The 24372-nt window shown below is 34.9% G+C and overlaps 1 protein-coding gene and 1 pseudogene across 13 annotated transcripts in view; both read left to right on the top strand.

Moving 5' to 3' along the window:
• EHBP1 (EH domain binding protein 1) overlaps window positions 1-24372 on the top strand; it is a 384386-nt gene that overhangs the window by 352079 nt on the left and 7935 nt on the right. For all 13 annotated transcript variants that reach the window (XM_043982716.1, XM_043982715.1, XM_043982718.1 and 10 more), the window contains 2 exons: window positions 23111-23210; window positions 24290-24363. In XM_043982716.1, coding sequence (XP_043838651.1) covers window positions 23111-23210; window positions 24290-24363 — 174 coding nt within the window. The remainder of the gene's footprint in view (window positions 1-23110; window positions 23211-24289; window positions 24364-24372) is intronic.
• LOC122740470 lies at window positions 4143-4633 on the top strand (annotated as a pseudogene).

Genomic DNA, 24372 nt, shown 5'->3' with positions numbered 1-24372 from the left:
ACACATTTATCAATTAAGTTTGACCTCTTATAGGGGTGTGGTTAGTGGTGCTCAAAATCAATTATAGTAGTAACATCAAAGATCACTGATCACAAATCACCATGATAGCTATAATGATGATGATGAAAAGTTTGAAATATTGTGAGAATTACAAAATGACACAGACATATCATGTGAGTACACAGTAGCATAGTGTTTGATAAATCCCAAAACTCCAATTACTTGGATAGAGACTCACTATTTAACAAAAACTTCTAGGAAAACTGGAAAGTAGTCAGGCAGAATTTAGTCATAAACCAGCCTCTCACACCATGTAAAAAGGTACAATTCCTGTCTTAGATACAAATAAACAAATTAGATGCTTAGTTTGGTGGTATATACCTATAGTTTCTGCTCCTAGGTAGGCTCAGATGGGTGAATTGTTTGAGTTAGGGAATGGTGTAGGGCTGAAATGTCTGGTTTGGAAATGGAGCGAATCAAAGTTTTTGAGCCAGTCAGCAGTGAAGGATGATTGCTGTAACTTCCAGCCTGGATAAAATAGGGAGACCCACTGGTGGGAGGAGGAAGAATTACTTTTCAGATCTATGAAGGTAAGAAATCATGACCACTGAAAATAACTACAGAATGTATAAAGTATTTGTGAATCTACCTACCATGACACACAGGAATTATATGAATACAACTATATCTATGTGAATACAACTACAAAACACTTTTTTTTTGTTTTGGTTTTTGGTGTTTTGTTTTTTTTTTTTGCGGGGAAATGGGGGTAAAGTGACTTGCCCAGGGTCACACAGCTAGTAAGTGTCAAGTATCTGAGACCAGATTTGAACTCAGGTACTCCTGAATTCAGGGCCGGTGCTTTATCCACTGTGCCACCTAGCCGCCCCTACAAAACACTTTTTAGGAAAAACACTTAGGAAAGTGACTCCCAACTTGTAGGTCATTGACCCTTGAGGTGCCAGGGCTCCAGACTTACTGGAGCATATTCAAGAATACATATAGGTAGGGGAAGAAGTCATAACCAAAGGATAGATAATGATAAAAAATGCACAATTTTGATGATTTAAAATTCAAGTTTTTTAACAAAAGCAGTACAATTAAAATTAGATGAGATAGCTGGCTTAATTTTTTTCAACAAGTTTCTCTGATATTCAAGTTGTATTGGTAATTGATACAAATATATAAAAATAAGAGTCATCCCCCATTAGTAGTTAATGGATATCAACAGGTAATTCTCAAAGAAATTCAGACTATTAATAGTTATATGAGAAAATCCTCCAAAGCACTAATAAATTTTAAAATGCAAATGACAACAGCCCTAAAGTTCTACCTCACTCCCATTAGATGGACAAAGTTAATTTTAAAAGGAAAATTATTAAACAGGCATACTATTGTACTATTGGTGGAGTTGTGAATTGATCTTTCCATTCTCTTTTTTTTCTTTTTTTTTTGTGGGGCAATGAGGGTTAAGTGACTTACCCAGGGTCACACAGCTAGTAAGTGTCAAGTGTCTGAGGTCAGATTTGAACTAAGGTCCTCCTGACTCCAGGGCCAGTGCTCTTATCTGCTGTGCCACCCAGCTGCCCCCCATTCTCAAAAGCAATGTAGAACTCTGTCCCAAAAAGCCCCATTCACTAGAGATAAAAGAAAATGGACCCATATAAATGAAAATATAACAACTTTTTCTGGTTTTGTTGTCATAGCAAAGACCAAAGAGAGTGTCTATCATTGGGGGAATTAATCAACAAATTATGGTAAATGGAAGTAGTGGAATACTCTTGTGCCATAAGACATGATGAAGGGAACAGTTATAAAGAAAACTGGAAAGTCTTAAATAAACTGATTCTTTGTGAAGTGAGAAGAACTGGAAAAACAATCTACACAGTAACAATAACACTATAAATAAAAATTGCTGGGTCAGAGGTGTGCACAATTTAATGACTTTTGGAATATAAATCCAGATGACTATCTAGAATGGCTGGAGCAATTCACAGCTCCATCAGCATTACATATGTATGATATAGAGTTAAGTGGGCAGAATAAGGAACAATTTACAGAAATAAAGCAACACTATAAAAGCAAACAACTTTGAAGACCTTAAAAACTATGATAGGGGCAGCTAGGTGGCACAGTGGATAAAGCACTGGCCCTGGATTCAGGAGGACCTGAGTTCAAATCTGGCCTCAGACACTTGACACTTACCAGCTGTGTGACCCTGGGCAAGTCACTTAACCCTCATTGCCCCGGGGGGGGGGGGGGAAGGAACAACCTATGATAAACAAGATAACCAAACTTGATTCTAGAGGACCAATGTTGAAGTGTGCTATTTACCTCCTGACAAAGAAGTAAGAGATTCAGGGTGGAGTATGAAACTTTTTTCAAGACAAACAATGTGGGAATTTATTTTACTTTACCATCCTTATTTGTTACAAGTGTTATGTTTCATTTTGTTTTGTTTTCCATAGTGACAGAGGGGAGGAAGAGAAAATCAATTTTTTTAACTGAAAAAAAAAATTTCTGAAGTATATCAGTGTGCTGTTCTTGTCCTTTCACACAACCATTCCAACAATTGCCATTTTGTCATCTCTACCAATCTAATGGGTATGAGGGTGTGAGGAAGAACCTGATAATTGTTATAATTTCCATTTATCTTTTTTAGGACTTGGGAGCATTTTTTCATATGACTGTTGAGAGCTTACATTTCTTCTTTTGAAAACTTTCCATTTGTACCCTGGGGAATGGGTTGCTTATTTGTATTTAGTTCCCTACATCTTGAATATCAGACATTCATCAGATTAATTTGCTGCACAGATTTTCCCCCTGACTATACTATTTTTCCATTACCCATATCCATCCATGCCTTTTTATTAGCTGTTTTCCCAGTATTTCAACTGTTCTGCCCCCTTACCTCTACATGTTAGTTTCCCTGCCTTCCTTCAGGATTCACCTTAAGTCACCTCTTGTTAAGAGGTCTTCCCCAGCCTTCTCAGCTTCTAGTGCCTTTCCCATTCAGATTTAACTTCTGTTTATTCTCTCTCTCTCTCTCTCTCTCTCTCTCTCTCTCTCTCTCTCTCTCTCTCTCTCTCCCCCTCCCTCCCTGCCTCCCTCCCTCCCATGTATACCCAATTTTCACATTTCTGTGTATATACATGTAGTATATACCTAGTTTTCTCACGTTGTCTCCCTGTAAGAATGTATGCTCTTTGAAGAAAAAGAAATTAAAGGAATCAGAATAGGTAATGAGGAAATGAAACAATCACTCTTTGCAGATGATATGATGTTCTACTTAGAAAATCCTAGAGAATCAACTAAAAAACTACTTGAAATTATTAACAACTTTAGCAAAGTTGCAGGGTACAAAATAACCCCACAGAAATCATCATCATTTCTATATATTACCAACAAAGTCCAGCAACAACAGTTAGAAAGAGAAATTCCACATAAAATAATGGTAGACAATATAAAATACTTGGGAGTCTACCTGCCAAGACAAATCCAGGAATTATATGAACAGAACTATAAAACGCTTTCCACACAAATAAAGTTAGATCTAAACAATTGGAAAAATATTAATTGCTCATGGGTAGGCCAAGCCAATATAATTAAAATTATAATCCTACCTAAGTCTATTTATTTAGTGCCATACCAATCAAATATTTTACAGATATAGAAGATATTTTATAGATCTAGAAAAAATAATAACAAAATTCATCTGGAAGATGAATCAGTGAAAAGAAATGTGAAAGACGGTGGTCTAGCAGTACCAGATCTCAAACTATATGATAAAGTGTTAATTATCAAACAATCTGATACTAGCTAAGAAATAGAGAGGTGTATCAATGGAATAGAATAGGTAAAGATTACACTATAGTAAATGACTCTAGTAATCTAGTATATGATAAACCCAAAGATCCAAGCTTTTGAAACAAAAACTCATTATTTAATAAAAACTGCTGGAAAAACTGGAACGGTATGACAGAAACTAGATATAGACCAACATCTCACACCATATACTAAAAATAAGGTCACAATGTCTATATTATTTACATATAAAGGGTGATACCAATGAGGTGCTGGGGGTGGCAGAGGAGAATTAGTACAAATGCAACCACTGAGCATGGAGGTGGTTTGATAGAAACTTGGGCACTAGTAATACTAACAGCATGGCTGATCAGCTGACAAAAGAGCACATTGCAGAATTTAAAGAAGCCTTTTCACTATTTGACAAGGATGGAGATGGTACTATAACAACAAAGGAATTGGGAAATGTAATGAGGTCACTTGAGCAGAACCCCACAGAAGCTGAATTACAGGATATGATTAATGAAGTAGATGCTGATGGTAATGGCACAATTGACTTTCCAGAGTTTCTGACTATGATGGCAAGAAAAAATGAAAGACACAGACAGTGAAGAAGAAATTAGAGAAGCATTCTGTGTGTTTGACAAAGGATGGCAATGGTTATATTAGTGTAGCAGAACTTTGCCATGTGATGACAAACCTTGGGGAGAAGTAAACAGATGAAAAGGTTGATGAGATGATCACGGAAGCAGATATTGATGGTGATGGTCAAGTAAACTATGAAGAGTTTGTACAAATGCTGACAGCAAAGTGAAGACATTGTACAGAATGTGTTAAATTTCTCATACAAAGTTGCCTTTTTTTTTGTTTGTAACTTATCTGTAAAAGGTTTTCCCCCCTACTGTCAAAAGGATATGCATATATAGTAATTAGGACTTCATTCCTCCATGTTTTTCTTCCCCTCCTGAAACTTTATTTTGGAAAATTGATCAAGTAAAATATGTTGCATGTGGCTTGCTCTAGATATATCTAAGCCCTTCTGCACATCTAAACTTAGATGGAGTTGGTCAAATGAGGGAACATGTGGGTTAAGCCTTTCTTTTTTTTTTTTAAAGAAGTAGTTTTCTTTAGGAACTGTCAGAATGTTGTTGTTGAAGTGTGCAGTTGTAACTCTGCATGGACTATGAACAGTCAACAATCTGTACTTAAATTTGCACTATTATAAAATGGGTGTATTATTCAGGTACTCATACACTATTTTTTTGTACTACTGGTCCTGTACCAGAAAACATTTTCTTCTATTGTTACTTGCTTTTTAAACTTTGATTAGCCACTTATTAAAAAAAAATCTGGTTATGGCACAATTTGCCTTAAATCCATTCCAAGTTGTATATTTGTTTTCCAATAAAAAATAATTACAGTTTTTTTAAAAGGTGATACTATACACAAATTAAGAGAGCATGAAATAGTTTACCGGTTAAAGTTATAGACGGAAGAAGAATTTAGGACCAAAGAAGATAAGAGAGAGCAATACAAAATGTAAAATAGATAATTTTGATTATATAAAATTTAAAAGCTTTTGCACAAACAAAACTAATGTAACTAAAATTATAAGGAAAGCAGAAAACTTGGAAAGAAGTTTTGCAGCAAGTATCTCTGACAACGGCCTCATTTCTCAAATATATAGAGAACTGAGTCAAATTTATAAAAATACAAGTCGGGGCGGCTAGGTGGCACAGTGGATAAAGCAGCCGCCCTGGAATGAGGAGTGCCTGAGTTCAAATCCGGCCTGAGACACTTGACATTTACTAGCTGTGTGACCCTGGGCAAGTCACTTAACCCCCATTGCCCCGCAAAAAAAAAAAAAAATACAAGTCATTCCTCAGTTGATAAATGGTCAAAGGGTATGAATAGGCAGTTTTCAGATAAAGAAATCAGGGGCAGGGGGCAGCTAGGTGGCGCAGTGGATAGAGCACCAGCCCTGGAGTCAGGAGGACCTGAGTTCAAATCCGGCCTCAGATACTTAACACTTACTAGCTGTGTGACCCTGGGCAAGTCACTTAATCCCAATTGCCTCACCAAAAAAACAAAAAACAAAAAAAAGTAAGAAAGAAAGAAATCAAAGCTATAGTCACATGAAAAATGCTCTAAATGAGTATTGATCAGAGAAATGCAAATTAAAACAACTCTGAGGTATCACCTATCAGACTGGCAAATATAACAAAAAAGAAAAATATCGGATCTTAGAGGGGATGTGGGAAAATTGGGATGCTAATCCACTGTTGGTGGAGTTGTGAACAGATCCAACCATTTTGGAGAGCAATCTGGAATTATGCCCAAAGGGTATAAAAATGTACATATCCATGTATAACCTATATGTGATTGCTTACCACCTAAAGGAGAGGGGAAGGATAAGATTTGAAACTCAAAACTTTAAATAAAAATGTTTGTTATTTTTTAAAAAATTTTCAAGAAATAATTTGAAATTATACAAGAAATTCAACACCTTATACCCTTTGACCAAGCAATACTATTATTGGGCATATGCCCCAAAGGGATCAAAGGCAATAATGGTCCTTATCCACTTAAAAAAAAAAAAATAACTGTGCTTACCTTCTGATCCATCAATACCACTGTGAGGTTTATATTCCAAAGGCATCCCGAGAAAGAGAAAAATGATCTTTTTGTACAAAAATATTTATAGCAGCTCATTTTGTAGTGGTTAAGAATTAGAAATCAAAATAATACCCATCAATTGGGGAATGGCTAAATAAACTGTGTCATATGATTGTGATGGAATAGTATTGTGCTATAAAAAATGACAAACAGGACAATTTCAGAAGGTCCTGGAAATACTTATATGAACTGATGTATACTGAAGTGAGCAGAGCCAAGAGAATGTTGTACACAGTGAGAGCAATATTGTTTGATGAAGAACTGTGAATGACAACTATTCTCAGCAATACAATGATCCAAGACAATCCCAAAGGATTAACGATGAAATAAACTATCCACCTCCAAAGATAGAAGTGATATTGATTGAACACAGACTGAAGCATGCTATTTTTTACTTTCATTTTTTCTCTTATTCAAATTTTCTTATACAAAATTACTAATATGGTAATGTTATTCATATTTGTACATGTATAACCTATATTTGATTGCTTACTTCCTTGAAGATGAAGGAAGGATAGAATTTAGAACTCAAAACTTTAAATTAAAATGTTTGTTATTATTTTTAAAATAACAAATTATTGACCTATATGTACCCATATGGATAGTGAAATTTTTCTTCTGTTTTTACTTATTAAAAGTGAGCTAGGTAAAAGCTGTTAACTTTTTTTTTTTTTTTAATGTATGGTCTTTCAGGTCAGGGCCACATTTTGTCCAGTACAATGCCTGGCACATAAGAAGTGCTAATTAATGCTTGTTGACTGAATGACTAATTAACAAATTCTCACTACATTGATTTTGCAGTTGCAAAGGCTTTTCATTTTTATCAAAATTGTCCATTTTACCTTTTATGATCATCTTCATGTTATTTAGTAAAGAATTCTTTTCATATCCATAGTTGTAAAAGTATCTTTTTCTGGGGCAGCTAGGTGGCGCAGTGGATAGAGCACTGGCCCTGGATTCAGGAGTACCTGAGTTCAAATCCGGCCTCAGACACTTAACACTTACTAGCTATGTGACCCTGGGCAAGTCACTTAACCCCAATCGCCTCATTAAAAAAAAAAAAAAACCAAAGTATCTCTTTCCTTTTTTCCTATGATCTGTCTATAATGTGAACATATATTTAGGTGTATACCCATTTGGAGTTTATTTTGCTGTATTATTAAATGTTGATCTAAACCTGATTTCTGTCAGAATATTTTCCAACTATTTCAGTAGTTTTAGTTAAATAAGTAATAATGGGATAACAAATTTAGAGCTAGAAAATAATTTAATACTATCCATTCTAATTCCCTCACTTTAGAGATGAGGAAAACAAGGCTAAGAAACATTAAAAGACTTTCTCAGTGTTACACACCTACAAAGTGCCTGTGGCAGGATTTGAATCCACATCTTCCTTATTCAAACCAAGGATTCTGTCCACCTCATCACCTTGTTGCTCCTGGGTTGTATTTGCCTAATCTGTTCTGATCAACTTTTATATTTTTTAACTAGCAAATAGTTTTAATGATTATTGCTTTGAAGTTTGGGTTGCAATCTAGTTCTTCTCAGCCTCCTTCATTCCCACGTTTTTGTTTTGGTTTTGGTTTTTTCATTTTCCTTAAGATTCTTGACCATTTTGTCTTCTAGATGAATTTTGTCAATTTTCTCTACTATATTACTTTTGTTAATAATTTCTTTGCCATAAAGTAACCTTTTGGTAGTTTAATTTGTAGATCACTAAATCTACAAATTAAATTATGTAGTATTGTCATTTTTATTACATTAGCATGGTCCAATCCTGAGCATGCAATTAATACCTCTCCAATTATTTAAGCCTTCTTTTATTTCTTTAAAGAGTGTGTTGTCAGTTTTTTAAAAAATTAATATGGAGGGGGCAGCTAGGTGGCACAGTGTTGATAAAGCACCAGGCCTGGATTCAGGAAGACCTGAGTTCAAATCTGGCCTCAGACATTTGACATTTACCAGCTGTGTAACCCTGTGCAAGTCACTTCACCCTCATTGCCCCACAAAAAAAATAATAAATAAATATGGAGATTGTCTTAGTAGGTTAACTCATGTATTTTATGCCCTCTCTAGTTATTTCAGATGGAATTATTTTTTCTATATCTTTCTCTTGGGTTTTATTGGTAATATACACTATGATTAATGATTTTGTGGGTTTATTTTATATCATTCTAATTTACTGAATTATTTAAACTATTTAAAGATATTTTAGTGTGGCCTCTCAGGTTCTCTAAATCATCATATCCTCTGCAAAAAGCAATACAGGCATACCTCAGAAATATTGCAGGTCTCATTTCAGACCACTGCAATAAAGCAAATCACTAATTTTTTTTTGGTTTCTTGGTGCACATATAAGTTTTATTTACACTATCCTATAGTCCATTAAGTGTGCAATAGTATTATGTCTAAAAAAACAATATACATACCTTAGTTAAAAGATACCTTATTACTATAAATTGCTAACCATAATCTGAGCCTTCAGCTAATTGTAATCCTTTTGTTGGTGGAAAGTCTCGCCTCTATGTTAATGACTGCTGATTGATCAGGGTGGTGATTGCTGAAGGTTGGGGTGGTTATGGCAATTTCTTAAATTAAGAAAACAATGAAGTTTGCTGTATCAGTTGACTCTTCCTTTCATTTGAACTCTTTAGAGGTCATTGTGGGGATGGGGGGATGGGACAGGCTGGGACTGCCAGTTGGTAGAGCAGTAAGAACATACTCATTTATTGATTTAGTTGAAAGTCTTATATGGGCATGGTTCATGGTACCTCCCCAAAAATTATGATAGTAACATCAAAGATCACTGATCACAAGAGATCACCACAACAGGTAAATAATAATGAAAAAGTTTGAAATATTGCAAAAATTGCCAAAATGTGACACAGAGACATGATGTTAGCATGTGCTATAGGAAAAATGATGCCAATAGACTGGCTTGATGCAGGAGTGCCACAAACCTTCAATTTGTAAAACTACAATACCTTCAAAGCACAATAACATGAAATAAAATAAGGTATGCCTATAATTTTGCTTCTTCTTCATCTGTACTTATTCCCTTAATTTATCTTATCTTATTGAAAGTAGCATTTCTAGTATTTTACAAATACCATGGTGACGATAGAAATTCTTATTTTCCCTCCATTGTATTGGACCTCTAGGGTTTCTGCATTACAGATAATCCTACTTGATTTTAGCTAGACAATTGTGTGGTTTTTATTATTTTGTTATTAATGTAGTCCATTATGTTCATAGTTTTCCCAGTGTTGAGCCAATGATAGGTTCCTGGTATAAATGCAGTCCGATCATACCACATAATCCTCTTAATATGTTGTGGTAGCCTCTTTGCTAATATTGTATTTGATATTTTTGCATCCATATTCATTAGAGGTTCTCTGCTCTATCTCTCCCTTATATCAGTATCAGGACCATATTGTCTTAGAGGAGTTTGGTAAGACACCTTCTTTCTCTACTTTTGCAAATACTATGTAATATAACAATTAATTTTTCTTTGTTTCATAATATTCTCATGTAGATTTACCTGGGCATAATTCTAATAATTTCCTTTGTTTCCTCTTCTTCTGTTACCAATTATTCTTTTTCATTTATTTTTGTACGTTTGGTTTTTTCTCTCCTTTCTATTTGAGCACATTTATCATTTTTCAGTTTGATTAGTTTTTTTTTCAAAAGAAAGCTCCTAGTTTTATTTATCAATTCAAAAGACTTTTTTAGTTATCAATTTTGTTTATCTCTTATTTGATCTTCAGAATTTCCAATTTTGTGTTTATTTAGAGGTTTTTGATATGTTGATTTTCTAGTGGGTTGGGGATTTTTTAGTTTTATACCACATTCATTGACCTATTCCTACTCTCTTTTGTTGATGAAAATGTTTAGAGATAAAATTTTTTCTCCTAAGAACTGCTTTTAGGCCAAAAAGTTTTGTTATATTGTCTTATGATTATCTCTGATAAATTAGATATTATTTCTCTGATTTGTTTTTTACCTACAAATATTTTACTATTTATATATGTGTGTGTATTATATGTGGTTTGATTTTGTCTGAATTCTTTCTTCAAGTGCACTTTATTGATTATAATGTTCATTTTATTATGGTCAGTAAATGATGTGTAATATTTCAGCTGTTCTACATTTGTTTATCATGTTTTTATTCCAAATCACATGGTCAGTTTTTGTAAAGGTGCCATACAATATGCTGCTTTCAATTCTCATTCATTCATTAATTGTGTCCTTAATTTCTTTTTCATTTATCTTCTTTATTGGATTTGTGAAAGAGGCACATTGAGATCCCCAATTATTATAGTTTTGCAGTCTATTTTGTCCTTCAGTTTGATTCAGTTTTTTTTAAGAACTTTGAAACTATACCATTCAGTTCATGTAATTGATATTATTTCAGGTAATTAATATTACTTCATTATTAATGGTGTCTTTGATTATTATGTCGTTTTCCAGATTATCTCTTTTAATCAGATATGTTTCCACTATTTCCTTGTCTGAAATGCCTTCCCTGTTTATTTGGACTCAGGCAAGGCATAATTAAATCTACTACAGCTTTTCTATTAAACTTTGTGTGAATCTTTTTCTGGCAAGTGTTTTTTTTTTAATAACTTATTGTTGGATTGCTTTATAATTCATTATGCTACCTTTCTTTGTTTTATGGGTAAATTCATCCCATTCAAGTTCACAATTTTGCTTTTCCTTCCATTATATTCTCTTCTAGCTTTTTCTCTCTCCTCCTCCTACCCCTTGTTATATAGAAAAAGTAAGTAGGGGAAAAATGAATGGGATCAGTACCACTAATCTGTAATTGGAATGGTCTCGTCCCAGTCCTGTGTCCCTCCTCTCTTGGCCCAGCCTAAACTAGATCCTTGATTCTTATACTTTATTCTTCTGTTTTTAATCCCACTTTGTAATTCACCTTCTGTAGTTGAGATTGGCTTTGCTTGTGGGTATACTATCTCTAATTCTATACTGTTTAGTCCCTCTCTCACCTTTTCCTGCCCCTGCTTATTTCCTTTCAGATTTAATATATTATTTTATTTATTTATTTATTTAAAGTTTTGAGTTCCAAATTCTATCCCTTTCTCATGCCCTCCCTCCCAAGGGTACAAGCAATCAGTATAGCTTATACATGTGCAATTATGTAAAAACATTACCATATTAGTCATTTTACATAAAAAGACTCAAGTAAGGGGGCAGCTAGATGGCGCAGTGGATAAAGCACCGGCCCTGGATTCAGGAGGACCTGAGTTCAAATTTGGCCTCAGACACTTGACACTTACTAGCTGTGTGACCCTGGGTAAGTCACTTAACCCTCATTGCCGCACCAAAAAAAAAAAAAAAGACTCAAGTAAAAAAAAAAAGAGAAAGCATAAAATAGCATGCTTCAGTCTGTGTTCAATCAATATCACTTCTTTCTCCGGAGGTGGATAGTATGCTTCATCATTAGTCCTTTAGGATTGTCTTAGATCATTGTATTGCGGAGAGTAGTTAAGTCATTCAAGACACAATAAAACAAATCCAAATGAATAAAAAAAAAAAATAGAGGGCAATGTGAAATTTCTCCTTGGAAAAACAGCTGACCTGGAAAATAGATCTAGGAGAGAGAATTTGAAAATTACTGGACTGCCTGAAAAGCGTGATGAAGGAAAGAGCTTAGACATCATCTTCCAATTTCTTTCTGTCTGCTTGAAGTAGCTTTTCTTTGACTTAGAAGTTCTGGATTTTGGCAGTGACATTCCTCAGACAGAATGTGATCAGTAGATTCTTCCTATTTTTATTTTGCCCTCTTATTCAAGATGTGGGCAGTTTTCATTGATGATTTTTTAAGGTAAAAGATCCAGGCCTTTATTTGTCATTTTTTTTCAGGGAACCATTGATTTGTTGTTGTTGTTGTTTTTGCGGGGCAATGGAGGTTAAGTGACTCGCCCAGGGTCACACAGCTAGTAAGTGTCAAGTGTCTGAGGCCAGATTTGAATTCAGGTACTCCTGAATCCAGGGCCGGTGCTTTATCCACTACGCCACCTAGCTGCCCCCGAGTCCATTGATTTTTTAAAATTTTTTCCTTAATTTTTTTCCAGATCAGTTGTTTTTATAGCAGATACACTATATCCTCTATTTTTTCAGTCTTCTGATTTTGTTCTAATATCTTTTGCTAATGAAGTCACTGATTTCTTTAAAATCTATCAGAATTTTCAGACAATCTATTACTTAGATAAGTTTTGCCACTTCTATTTATCCTCCTTCCTAGTCCTTTTCTCCACAACTTTAATTTCATTTTTTATCTCTTACTTAATTTTTTTAGGTCAGAGGTTCTTATCCTGAGACCCATGAACTTTTTTTTTTAATTTTGATAACTATGTTCGAGTATAATTTACTTCCTTTGATATCTTACGTATTTTATTTTATGCATTTAAATACAGATTCTGAGAAGGGTCTATAGATTTCACAGGATTTCTAATGGGATCCATGACACAAAAAAAGTTAAGAGCCCCTGCTCTGGGTATTCATGCTGTCCTTATGGAAAGTTTTTTTTTTTTCCTTTTAAGTCTCTGTTTACAATTATCATAAACTCTCTCTTTCATTCTAGGCTGGATTTTGGAGTTTCTCTGGACCTATTATAGTTCTTTATAGTGGTCTGTATCTTCTTGTTTTTATTTCTCTCTCAGGTTTTATGACCTGAAAGAGGACTTTGTAATAGGGCCAGGTTCCACTTTCTCCTGTGCTTTTCTATGAGTCTCTTCTTGGTCCTATACCCTTCTTGGTCTCTGCATGGGTCACTATGTTCATGTACCTTTTAGGTCCCACCATGGATCTCTGAGGTCCTGAGTACTAGGAACCTCAAAACCTGCAAGTGAGCTAGCTGTTCAGGTAAAGCATGGCCATGTCTAAAGTCTGTACTGGTTGTTGTTGCTTCCTAGGGCTTCAAGTGGCCATGGTCTATGACTACCCTGAGCCCTTCTCAGAAAGGGGATCTACTTTTCCTGCCTCTGAACACAGAATCTGGCAGATGACACATGTCTCTGATGCGGCTGGAAAGTTTCTGATTTATTTGAGTGTGCTGGCACTGAATTTGTTGGCTTTTACCTATGGGGTTCTAACTGACTTTTTGTGCTTTTTGTGGGATGAAACAAGTCATTTACTGTCGTTTCATAGTAGATTTCTTCATTGTTATTTGGTCTGGTGTGATTTTTAAGTTTTTGTGGAGTAGGCCTGTGGGAGCTAGGCTGCTTGATTCCAATCAGGCAGCCACCTTAATTGGACTCAGTGGCCTAAACTTTTGTATAAAGTGTCTAGTAGCCTGTGATCATGGGCTAAAGGAAAGTTTATTAGCCATATATGGCTCTAAGCATTTAGCTAACCAGCCTTAGACTATGATACTTTAGAGTTGTTCTCTACCCTCTACCAGGAGGCTACAATCTTACATAAAAGAATTTACCAAAAGTAAATAGTAAATAAACATCAGTATAGGGAATTCCCAATTTTAGAATAAGTTGTCCACCAAAAATATATCTAAATAGGTTATTTAGATAAATGCTAATAGGTTCCCAGCATGGCCCACAAATGCCTATTGAATTTCATACTTCACATATTTGAATGATAGCTGATATCCTTTTCAAATCATCTAGGTAGCCAGGTAGTTCAGTGGTTAGTGATAGTGACAATAATAACAATAACAACAACACTTCCTTAGAGCTTTAAATTTTGCGAAGTACTTTACAAAGTAGTTGTTGAATGAAAACTATTGAACTCACTTGGGTTCAGGCTCCAATTCTGTTACCTTGTGGCCTCAGGCAAATTATTTGGTCACTTCTTCATCTTCCTCATCAAATGAAGATAATCATGCTTGTCTTATTTACTTTGCAGGGTTATTATGAAGATTGAATGAAATAATGTACATAACAAGCATTATAACCCTTAAAGTTCTGTATAAACTTATCTATACACACCATGACTTCTAGATAAGGACCTCTGCAGATGGATTTGCTGTTGCTCCTTCGTAAATATTTTACTTTACAAATATCTCATTTTATCCTCATGACAAACCTAGGCTATTATTATCCCCATTTTACAGATGAGGAAACAGAGGCAAGTAGAGGCTGAGTGACTCACCTAGGGTCATAGAGTTAAAAAGTGTCTGAGACCAGATTTGGACTCAGTCTTCCTGACTCCAGCTCCAGTGCTCCATCCTCTACAGAAGCTTGATGACGCAGTGGATGGAGCACTGGACCTGGAGTCAGGAAGACCTGATTTCAAATTCAGCCTCAGACACTGACTAGTTCTGTGATTCTGCACAAGTCACTTAAACTCTCTAACCCTCAGTTTCTTTATTTGTTCAACGGCAATAATAATAGCTCCTACTTCCCAGGGTTGTTGTGAGAATCAAACGAGATATTATTTGTAAGTACTTTGCAAATCTTAAAGAGCATTGTAAATACTAGGTTATTTTAATGAATCTGTGATATCACTGAAGTAAATGTTCCTTCCAATGAGGCAAATCACATCCTGTTACTCCTCTCATCCTATGAAACTCTTGTCCATGAATTTTCACTTCCTAGAGGATCAGCCTAACACAGTAGAGGCATTCCAGTGTGTTCGGTAGTCTCTCAACATTTTCTGATGCCGAGCTTAGGTTATCTGTTAAACTTTACTCTCACTACCTGGAAAATTACCTCTTTCCAGTCATATGTTAAATCGATGCTGTATTGTAACCCATCATGCTGCTAAAGAAGTTCCTATGATAGACATGGGGTGGAGGTTCTTCCTGTTAAGAAGCTCCTCTAGGAGTATAATAATAATCACAGCTGACATTTCTGTAAAAAGGGCAGGGAGTGCAAGTATTATTATCTCCATTTTGCAGGTATGGAAATAGAGACTCTAAGAAGTCATATGGTTTGTCCACCACCACTTAGCGTCAGAGGTGGGATTCAGTCTCTCCTGACTAATCCCAAGATCCTGTCCAGTGCACCATGATGCCAGTGGAGGATCCAGGCTCCAGTAGACAGTGAGAGCAGCAGACAGTTCTGGGCTGTGAGAATATCAGTGGTAGGAGGAGGCCTAGGCACAAAGGAGCACGGCGGATATCTTCTGGTGTTTGCATTCCTGTCAGCACCTCCCCCAGCATGTTGCTTTCCCAGAGGCAGCCCCTCAACATTTGTTCAAAGTATCGATGGAAGAGATGCCCCCGGCAGAAAGTGGCAGCACCTGCCACAGATGGTTTAGACAAAAAAAGTACCCACATCAGCTAAGAGGCAAAAGCAACTATTCATCTGTAGAGCTCTGCATCTGTAAGCCAGGGAGTCATAAGTGTGGGTAAGCTTACACAGAACTTTAAGGTTTATAAAGCTTTTACATAGATTATTTCATCTGATCTTCACAATAACCCTGTGAAGTAAATAAAACAAGTGTGATTATCCTCATTTGAAAAAGTGACTGAAAATTTTCCTGAGGCTACAGGACTATTAGGTGACTGAGCTAGGGCTTGAACCCAAGTGTGTTCAATAGTTTCCATTCAACAAACATTTATTAAGCACTTACTATGTGCAAGGCACTGTGGTAAGCGGCAGAGATACAGAGACAAAAACAAAGTAGTCATTGCCCTTATTGAGCTCCTCTTCTACTAGATCATTCTTTCACAGGTTGTGGGGTTTGGGGGTTTTTTTGGTTTGGTTTTTTTTTGGTGAGGCAATTGGTGTTAAGTGACTTGCTGAGGGTCACACAGCTGGTAAGTGTTAAGTGTCTGAGGCTGGATTTGAACTCAGGTCCTCCTGACTCCAGGGCTGGTGCTCTATCCGATGCGCCACCTAGCTGCCCCAAGTTGTATGATTCTTAAAGCAGGTGATTGACTAGTTTCCAATGTATGATGATATATTTGCTACCTTTTAATTTCCTGTAGGGCAGCTAGGTAGAGTGCCAAGCATGGAGTCAGGAAGACTCATCTTTCTGAGTTCAAATCTGGCCTCAGACATTTACTATCTGTGTGATCCTGGGCAAGTCACTTAACCCTGTTTGACTCAGTTTCCTCATCTATAAAAATGAGCTGGAGAAGGAAATGGCAAACCATTCCAGTAACTATTACCGTAAGCTGCTAGTGGGTCTGCTTGCCTCTAGTCTCTCCCCACTCTAATTAATCTTCCATTTAGCAATCAAGGTGATTTTCCTAAAACGTGTCAGACCATGTCTCACACACACACACACACACACACACACACACACACTCACTCTCTCTCTCTCTCTCTCTCTCTCTCTCTCTCTCTCTCTCTCTCTCTCTCTCTCTCTCTCTCTCTCAATAAACTGCAGTGGCTCCCTATGGCTTCCACAATCAACTACAAAATCTGTTTGGTGTTCAGGTCCTTCCTAACTAAGCCCTCCTACCTTTCCAGTCTTACACCTTACTCCTCACATCCTCTTCAATCCCGTGACACTAGTCCTGTTTCACAAACAAGACATTCCATCTCTTAGCTCTGTCCCATGTTTGGAGTGCTTTCCCTCCTGCCTCCCCTGGCTTCTTTTCATTGCCAACTAAAATCCTACCTCCAATTCTAGGGCCTTCTCTCTCTTCATTTCCCCCAATATATCCTCTCTGTAGCTTGTTTGTATATATTTCTTTGCCTGTCATCTTCTGCATTAGTTTGTAAATCCCTTGAGGTTAGAGACTGTCTTTTCCCCTTTTTTGTGTCCACAGTACTTAGCATAGTACCTGGCACATAGTAGGCACTTAATAAATGTTTATTCACTGACTAATATTAAGTTGTAGATGTAGAATGGGCTTCCTGTTGTGATAGATTTTTTCTTCTTGGTGTTTTTTTTAAATAATAAACATTTTTAATTATAGTTTTGAGTTCCAAATTTTATCCTTCCTTCCCTTCCCCCTCCCTGAGGTGGTGAGCAATCAGATATGGGTTATACATGTGCAATTATGTAAAACATGACCATATTAGTCATTTTGTACAAGAAAACTTGAATAAGAGAAAAAAATGAAACAGTGAAAAATAGCATGCTTCAGTCTGTTCCATCAATATCAGTTCTTTCTTTGGAGGTAGATAATGTTTCATCAGTAATCCTTTGGGATTGTCTTGGATCATTGTATTGCTGAGAATGGTTAAGTCATTCACAGTTATTCCTCAAACAATATTGCTGTCTCTGTGCACAGTGTTCTTTTGGTTCTGCTCACGTCACATCTTTTCTTGGAATTCTTAAAAAAAAAAAAGACTGGGTGATCACTTGTTAGGTATGTTGTAGAAGGAATTCTTCAGTAATGGACTGGACATGAATGGATCCTGAAGCCTCTTCCAACTCTGGGATTCTTTGATTCCAAGATTCAGTGACTTCACATCCTCAAACATCACAGATTCCTTTGTTTTGTAACACTTTACTCCACTTATGTAACATTGTATATTATGGATATCTACATTTTATCCGCTTCTAGATTTGAAGCTTCCCAACAACAAGGTCCATCTTAACTACACTTTATATCCCTTCCCAATACCTAGCACAGCCTTTTGGCACTTAGTAGGTACTTAATAAATATAAATGTTTATGGAATGAATGAATGCTGATGTTTTCAAAAATGTATATATCTAGGAATTTATTGAGTTTATTTAATTTTAAGGATTTTTGTCTTATTAGCCAATGTTTTTAATCAGTTCTGTTGATATGTTTTGATTTTACATCTCTTTCATTTCTAATGCCCCATACCATAACTAGCCTTCCCTTTATATCAAAGATTTTTAAAAGGACAAAAACCAGTTTAGCAAAACCAACCAACACATTAGCCATGTCTTACAGTGTGTGCAATATGCCATTCCCAGGGCCTCCATCTCTGCAAAGAGGAGAGGGAGGTGAATTTCTCCATTTTGCTCTGGGACCAAGCTTGGTCACCATAATTACGTAGTATTCAGTTTGGGTTTCTCGTTCTTTCCCTTTACATTGATATAGTCATTATGTATATTGTTTTCCTGCTTCTTCTTACTTCATCCTATATCAGTTTATGTTGTCTTCCCATATTTCTCTGAGTTTTTAATATGCTTTCTTTTTTATTGCATAGTAATATTCCATTACATTCCTGCACCACAGTTTGTTAAGCCTTTTCCCAAAAATGGTGGATACCTACTTTGTTTCCAATTCTTTAGTACCCTGAAAAGTTATGTTATGAATATTTTGGTATGTATGGCACCTTTCTATTTTTTTTTCCAGAATAAGATGGTAGTTTATTTAGGGGCAAGGGAAGGGAAGGGGGGGAGGGAAACCATGAAAGAAATCCTTGGACTTCTCATGGGGAGATAGGTATGGAACAAAGCAGTGGCTCTGAGGTACCAATCTCCACCTTTATATTTTTTAACATCTTTAGGCAATATGCCTAGAAGAAGGATCTGGGATCTCTGGATGAAAAAATATAGACATTTTATTCATTTTGTAAACAAAATTCCAAATTACCTTCCAGAATAGTTGTATAGTATATAAATGGCGTGCCTGCCTATTCACATCCCCTCCAGCATTGACTGATTGTTAATATCAACTTTAAAAGTTTCTTTATGTGAAGCTTTATAGTTGTTTCAATTTTAATTTCTTTTCTGGTTAGATATTGGGACAATCTTTTAAGTAATTGTTAAAGAGTTTAGCAATTTTAAAAAATTTATTCAGTTATTAGCATTTATCCTTACAAAATGAATATATACAAAAAGTCATGTGTAAACATTTTAAAATAGTGCTTTCTTAAGATAATAGGATTATACAGAAGAAAATTATATACTATAAAATAGTGTTTTCCCAATAATGAAATAACATTCTTCTTCTTGAACTAAATGTACTATAAATTGAAATAAAAGAAAACTTGTACCACACTTTAGTTTGGCATAAATCATTAAATAGGCTCTTTGGGGAGTTTTTTAGTTTAAATTTTTATTAATTTATTTTATCAACCTTTTAACTTATTTTGAAGGCATTATAATAAAAACAAAGTTAAAATTCATAAATATTGTACCTAAGAAGTATCTAAGTTTTTCAAGACTACTCTATCATCAGTTGTTTTCTGATTACTTTTGACTTAACATTAGTTCACCAATATCAAAGTTGTTTTCTAATAAATGGATATGATATAAGGAATAATTTGAAAGAAAGAAAGAAAATGTTTTGATGATTGTTTTTCTTACATTTGTCATCATTCCAGTAACTTAATAGTTGTCTCATAATGGTGGTCCCTACTCCCCAGTGACTAAATGGGGAGGGGGGGGAACCCTGATGCTGAGAATGCAAAATTAGGGAAGATTCTAGATTTCCAGAGGCAAAAATCAAACCAGCAATGTATAAGTGGAAAGCCACCCATAAAGTTTAAAAAGTATTAACAGACTAATTTAATAATGTTTTTAAATTTTGTTCTAAAAGCTACTCTAAGGCTTGTTCAGTTATGATAATGATGATGATAAACATTAAATAACAAGTTATAAAATGTGACCAACCAATTGTTTCTTCACCTTTTTTGTAGCCAGATCCTATAACGTCTTTCCCACTTTGCTTTTGCAGTAATGTTTAAATGCATATAGCCTGAAATTTTTTATTACTCATTTAAAATAATTTTTTAAAGATCCAGTATCAGAATTGGGCATGTCAACATAAAGATGTGATTATAATTATGAATTAAAGATAACTTTGCCAAATAAGTAATTAACCAGGTAAAGTTAAACAAGATAAGATGAATTATGGCTATTTTATAGAATAATGACAGTCTTCATTTTAAGCTACAATGTAAAGTGCTTTATCTTGAGATTAGGTATTGTGGCAGAAGCTAAAACTGCCTTTTTTTTGCTACCAGTGCCAGAATCCAACCTCCTTTTCTTTTTGCGCTAACAAGACTGCTTTACCACCACAGCCCCACTCTAAGTAATTAAATCAATCCTTTGTACTTACCGTATTCTCCTCTAGTGACGGTACTAGATCTGATTATATGCTTCATGCATATTCAAAGTACGGCACTGACAGCTCTTTAATGAGCTCTTACTTAATCAGTACGAACAATGTTCATCTTGTTCTTTTTTTCCTCCTGCATTAGAGCTAGGAACAGTTGGGGAAAAATGAAACATCCAGCATTCATTTGAAAAATATATTGTACTTTGAAAAGTGTCTAAGCTGGGGAAGTTGCATTCTGCCCTTTAAAAGTCTGATGGACAAATTGGATTACTAGTATTGGATTAAATAACAAATGGTTAGAGGAGAAATGAGAAAAGCTCACTGTGATCACAGGCTTTAATATTTTTTGTTGCTTATAAAGCTGAAGGGGTCTTTAACCAGTTATTAAAGTCAGGATTAATTTGTAATGGTCCAACTTACTGACTTTAAAAGCTTTTTTTAATTTTTAAAAGCCCTAAAACAATAGTGGAATCGTGTACTCACAGGGTAGGAAAAAAATTGCGTACAATCATTAGGTTATTTATAGGTTCCTGTAAACTTATACTGGTTCAGATAAGGATTGGGGGCATACTGCATTCATTTATCTTCAAATTGGGAGTGCTGATTTTAATAGTCTGTAGCATTTTGGGGACCAGTAAACAATCTCAGGTAAGCACTTTTTAATTTTTAGACATTTATTTTCATTTTTGAAACTTAGAAGGATTAATAGTCATTTACTGTTTAATATCTCTGAGTTAGAAGAAAATTGTATTCTTATCTAGAAATCAGAATATGAATTTAATTGAAAATGACAGTACCAGATCAGTATTATTTTTCTCAAAGAAAACATATTCCATTGAAGAAAATGATGCTAATTTAGGAGTGGGTTAGCTGCTTCATTTACAACTGCTTGAAAGCATCAATTATGGGTTAAGCCAAAGTTTCAACAAAGTTTTCACTTATCTGTGTTTTTAGTCACTGTTTCAGCTATAGGCACAAGAATTAAGTCTGTAGTAAAAAATATATATCACAAAATCTATAGCTATTAATATTGCACACATGTGTCATTTTGCTGATCAAAAAGGCCTTCACCAGGGTACAATTGGCCTTTTTCCAAATTGCAAGCTTTTTCTCAGCTTTTTCTTTTTACTCTTTCTTCTTTTGTTGCTGCCCAGGGATTTGTGCCTATCGCAGCCTATATCACATGACCAGTGTCAAGGCATCACATGGTCCAAAGTGAATACAAAACCAGCAACCCTAAAAGACAGATTAAAAATACTGTAAAACAATAAAGACTTTGTTCAGTCTCTAAATGAATCTACCCTATGTATCTTCCATACTTGAAAATTTTAACACTATTTAATGAATTTACCTGTTTTCTTATTCTCTCAGTAGTAATCATATCAATCTAAAATATGTGATGTACTTATTTTTCACAGGTGGAATTATGATTGAACAGTAGAGAGCAAAACACTTTAGATTCCATTCATATGCTAAAATGTTTTCATGTTTAAAATAAAAAAGTAGAATATTATAGAATACTAAATTCAGTGAGTTTTCCTTTAATCAGACATTTCTATAACCCTGTAAATGCTATGCTGAAGTTAGACTGCAGAATTAAATGTTAGCATAGCAAGGTAATTATTTGTCTTGCTTTGAGAATTTGTTTGCTAAAAACCTTTTCCTGGTGAAATGTTATGCTTCAAGGCATAAACTGATGCCTATGAATCTTAGAAAGAAAATTCCTTCTCACAGAATTGTGAATTTAACTAGGAGCCTTTTGATAGAGTGGCAGGAAAAAGGTCCTGGAAGAGTCCACCTTTCTTGTAATATAGGTACCTGCCTTCTTCTAAAGGGAAAATACCATGCTGGGTGTCTCAGGGGCGGGGCTAGGGGGGTGGGGAGGAGTGGGGAATAGCCCCCTCGTCCTCAAATATATCTGGTTTTGTAAAAATGTAACATGTTTAATGACTCATTACATCCTTAGGGAATGAATATAAGAAATATCCATTTTATAACTTTGTACTGATAAATTTGGGTTTGTCTTTTTTGCTAGATCATTTATTCAAATGTTTTCTGATCTACTTATAGCTTCACTAGAAAATCTTGACTCACACATCAGTAATATTCTTTCTTAATTTAAACTTTATTTTCCCAGATCGGATGTACCCTGTTATTGATATAGGGTAAAAATGTATATTCCATATTTACTTTTGAAAAAAATTAGTAACAAGTAAATTACTACAAATAGCTGGTGTAACAATCTTTCCAATGTCCATGACCTTCCTTCTAGTCTTATGGTATCTCATAATGATTTTTAGTTGGGGTTTTGGTTGTTGTGTTGGGCTTTTTTTTTTTTTTAATCGTGACCATATGTCTGTCAGGCACCATGAGTACCTCATTGAAACATAATAACAATTAAGCCTCTGGGAGGATTTAAACGGTAGAACACTTTGTTTACTGTACTTAGTGTTAATATGATCTGTAGGTATGTTAAAGGGGAGTGAAAATATAAATGCTGAAAGTTATCAGCTTTGGAAGATAGGCTTATTATTATTATTTAAACATGATTTTTTCTCGGGTCTCCATCTCTAATCTTCCATTAATGCTAACAGTCTAAAATGTAGTATTAGACCAGCTAAAATGAGGTATTACATGTTTAAAAATTGACACTGAACTCTGGTATGGCTTATATAGACAATAAGAAAGAACTCTCCTGTGTTTGTAGGAAGAAACACAGAAGAAGAAGAAGCTATGATGCAAGAATGGTTTATGTTAGTTAATAAGAAAAACGCATTAATACGAAGAATGAACCAACTCTCTCTTCTGTAAGTACTCAAGACAGATCTTGATTTTCACTTACATTTTTTAAATTAAATTAATTTTTTAAAATTTCCTAAGGTATGATATTTGTATCAGTATATTTAACATGTTAATATTAAAATACTGTTGTTCCCAGGAAAAAGATTATGGCTAAAAACTGAAAATAATATGATCTGAATATGAGGGGCAAAAGAGTAGAAAAATACTCTGTTCAAGATGTCAATTTATCTAAAAGGGGCATTTGGTTTATAAGAGGAAAAGAAATTTAAGTTAATTAAAAATATTTTTCTTAAACTATTTTTAATATAAATTTTATTCAGGAAGTGAAATTATATATAACCTATACTATAGATGATGTGACCATATACATTGTGGAAGAAAATGCTAATGACTGAAAAGTAAACAGGGCTCCTAAAGAGGCAACATTAGCACAGTTATCAGGGTCAGGGGAGGAGTGGAGAAAATATAACAGTGAGCATCTTTGTATCTGGCATTTCACCTACTCTAGGCCCTCTTCCCTAGGTTCTTTCTGCTTACTAGTAGTGTTCTTATAGGATGCCACCTAGTGTAGAGATGAGCTTGATCACATTTCTTATTTTAGTGAAATGGCTCATTTTCATAAATGCATTCCCATGCCTCAACTTGATTTTTAAAAATGAAGAGACAACATTTTCTAAACTAAAATGCTGTCTTTATGACATTAAAATTCATACAAATAGGACTTCTGTGCATCTTAATAGATAATCTTAGGTTTAAACAAAGTTTATTAAGAATTGGAAAAAAATTTTTTAACAACTTTAGCGGCAGAAAATAGTTTTTTTTTCCTGTAACAATCTATGTACATAAAGTCTTTAAGAATCAACTTACTTATCTGCAAATAGAAATACACTTCTTATTGTGGAAGAATGACCAGAACAGCACAAACTAACGAAGGTTTTAGGTTTCTGTATCATTTGTTTGGAGTAGCTTAAAGTTAAAGAGAAAAGTCAGTTATGAGTCCTAAAATCAATGTAACTTAAAGGTCCTTTTAAGTGTTTAATGATTTAGTAATTAGCATATTGATGAACTTTCTAAACTTGCCTAGGGAAAAAGAACATGACCTAGAAAGACGCTATGAGCTGTTGAACCGGGAGTTGCGGGCAATGCTTGCCATTGAAGGTAAGAAAC

This window comes from Dromiciops gliroides, chromosome 2 (genome assembly GCF_019393635.1).
Source record: "Dromiciops gliroides isolate mDroGli1 chromosome 2, mDroGli1.pri, whole genome shotgun sequence".
Taxonomy (NCBI): domain Eukaryota; kingdom Metazoa; phylum Chordata; class Mammalia; order Microbiotheria; family Microbiotheriidae; genus Dromiciops; species Dromiciops gliroides.
The sequence above is the reverse complement of the archived record's forward strand: the minus strand, read 5'-3'. Positions and strand labels throughout refer to the sequence as shown.